At 39.9% G+C, this 2,487-nt stretch overlaps 1 protein-coding gene across 1 annotated transcript; it reads left to right on the forward strand.

Moving 5' to 3' along the window:
- Positions 1 to 1,087: 1,087 nt before the first annotated feature.
- Positions 1,088 to 2,204, forward strand: LOC137096212 (uncharacterized; the record flags this gene model as incomplete). Its single annotated transcript, XM_067464852.1, has 3 exons — positions 1,088 to 1,362; positions 1,442 to 1,732; positions 1,820 to 2,204. Coding segments are annotated over 3 exons (951 nt in total), but the record flags the coding sequence as incomplete, so codon positions are not given.
- Between the last annotated feature and the right edge of the window lie 283 nt (positions 2,205 to 2,487).

Genomic DNA, 2,487 nt, shown 5'->3' on the forward strand with positions numbered 1-2,487 from the left:
GGTGTGCTTGCCACAGAAACATACTAAAAGCAGAGAACCTTTTAGGAGAACCTACGTCCTCAACATTGTTTACCTTCATATATTGACTTTACTTGAAGAATTGTCCACTTTACAAAACTTACTATTTTGGATTTCTACTACCACCTGAAGACTGCATATAGTCAAAACCAGTTGTGGTCGACAAACTCTGTATTTCACAAACTGGATTTTGAAAAAGGACTGATATACTGTGTTGTTGTGGACAAACTTTAGCAAAATATCGTCTACAAACGGATGTCTTCAACTGTAGGAATCAGTGGTGTACCTAAATTAAGAAGCTCTGGATTAAGAGACTTGTAAAAAGGTTTGCAAACTTTGTATTGTTATTGATACATTTATTTTCAAAAGAACCTTTAGACCCATCGCAAACTACAGGCAGTGGGAGCGAGCTCGAGCTCGCTCCAAAGCCCCGCCTCCCCCCCCCCCCCCGAGACTACGAGCCAGTTTTGCTAGAGAAACAATGCTGCATGAAGCAGCCGCAAACTACGATCTAGACGAAGCCGTGTCATTGTGTTCTTTCCTTTGAGTAGGCATGCTGTCAGATCATTAATTCTATTGTGTATTAGTTATTAGACGAAAAGAACGGGCGATTGTGAAGATAAAACGGATTATGCAGTGTGTGCCATTATACTGGCGTCGCAGGAAAAAGAAGAGGAAAACAAATGGCGTAGAAAGCGGGGGCCTACCAGAAGATGGATAAAAAGGCGAGCACATAAAGGAGCCTTCTTAAATTTAAATCGGGAGTTGAGAGGCGAGGATCCAACTTCATACAAGTACGTTGCAATTAACAGGACGTAGGGAGTTTGATGGCCTTAAATGTACTAACTGCACAAATCTAATTAACAAATTGCATGTTTATTTCTAGGAGGTGGCTGCGTGTAACAGAAGAACAGTTTGACCATCTTTTGCACGAAATCCCCCCCCCCCCGAATTCAGAAGCAAAAGACAAAGTTTGAGGAGCCAATATCTGCAGCTGAGAGGCTCACCATTACGCTCCGGTATCTAGTCACTGGAAATACATTCAGAGACTTATCGTGGGAGTTTCGAATTGGCGAAAGAACTATCATATATCATCTTGGAAACATGTGCAGCTCTTTATGAATTCTTGAAGTACACATTTGAAGTGCCAACATCAAAAGAGCATTGGAGAGCTGTTTCCAAGCAATTTCTAGATCGGTGGAATGTGCCACATTGTTTGGGGGCCATTTATGGAAAACATATTGTGATAAGGAAGCCGATAAACAGTGGTTCCCATTACCACAATTATAAAGGAACAAAATCTATTGTCCTTTTAGCAGTTGTGGATGCTAATTATAAATTTCGGTACGTTGAAGTGCAGTAGGTAAGAATTAATTTAATTATACCAAGGGCTTAAAGCATGTTCTTCAGTTTGATTTTCTAGATATATTTATGTTGGCACACAAGGAAGGATCAGCGATGGAGGTGTGTGGAACAAATGTAATTTAAAAGAGCTTATAGATGTTAACACTCTTGACATGCCCCCAGCCCATCCACTTCCAGGTCAAGACATACCCACTCCATACGTCTTCTTAGCAGATGACGCTTTTAGATTAAAACCATATATCCTCAAGCCGTATGGGGGAAATGATTTGACTCTGGAAGAACGGATATGCACAGGTAAGATTTCAGTGGGTAATGCAGTTGTATCTTGCAGCATTATACCAGTGAAATAGTATAATAAGGAAACCTTTGACCTTGGAAAATTGATATAGTAATAGTTGTATTTAACATATCTTTTGATTATTTTCTTCAAAAGAATTTCACGTGGCCGCCAAGTTGTGGAGACAGCTTTTGGAATTTTTGCTAATAGATTAAGAGTATTTCTAAATCCCATCCTGCTACAGCCAGACAAAGTGCGCACATTAGTACTTGCTGGTTGTGCACTTCACAACTTTTTAAGGAGCCATGAAAGCACAGAATTATGGCCAGTCATGGACAGAGAAGATATGGAAACTGGTACCACTGTGCCTGGTGCCTGGGGGACTGAGATTCCTATACAGCCCGGAACAGATCTACATCTTCCACAAGTGGCCACCACCTACTCCAATTATTACAGCACAGAGGCAAAAGCTGTGAGGGAGAATTTTAAAGCATTTTTTACATCTGATGTTGGTGCGGTGTACTGGCAACATCGTTTTGTATAGCAGTTATTTTATATTTTTAATGTAACTGTACATATTGATAATAAAACAAACCTTTATTAAACATAACATGTTACAGTAGTCTACTTTATTGCCAACAAAATGCTAATTTATTGCTTATTGGTCCTTGACTGTTTGTAATATGTCAACAGGATACCCTGTATTTCATATTTTGCTTCTTCCCGCAAGTCTTCACTAATATTCATTAAGCTGAGAGCGACGTGGTTACCGAAATTTTGTTCTACACATGTTGGGGTGTTGCTTTGCTTGTTTGCCAGGTAGTCCA

The sequence above is a fragment of the Anolis sagrei genome, chromosome 2 (assembly GCF_037176765.1).
Source record: "Anolis sagrei isolate rAnoSag1 chromosome 2, rAnoSag1.mat, whole genome shotgun sequence".
NCBI classification, from domain to species: domain Eukaryota; kingdom Metazoa; phylum Chordata; class Lepidosauria; order Squamata; family Dactyloidae; genus Anolis; species Anolis sagrei.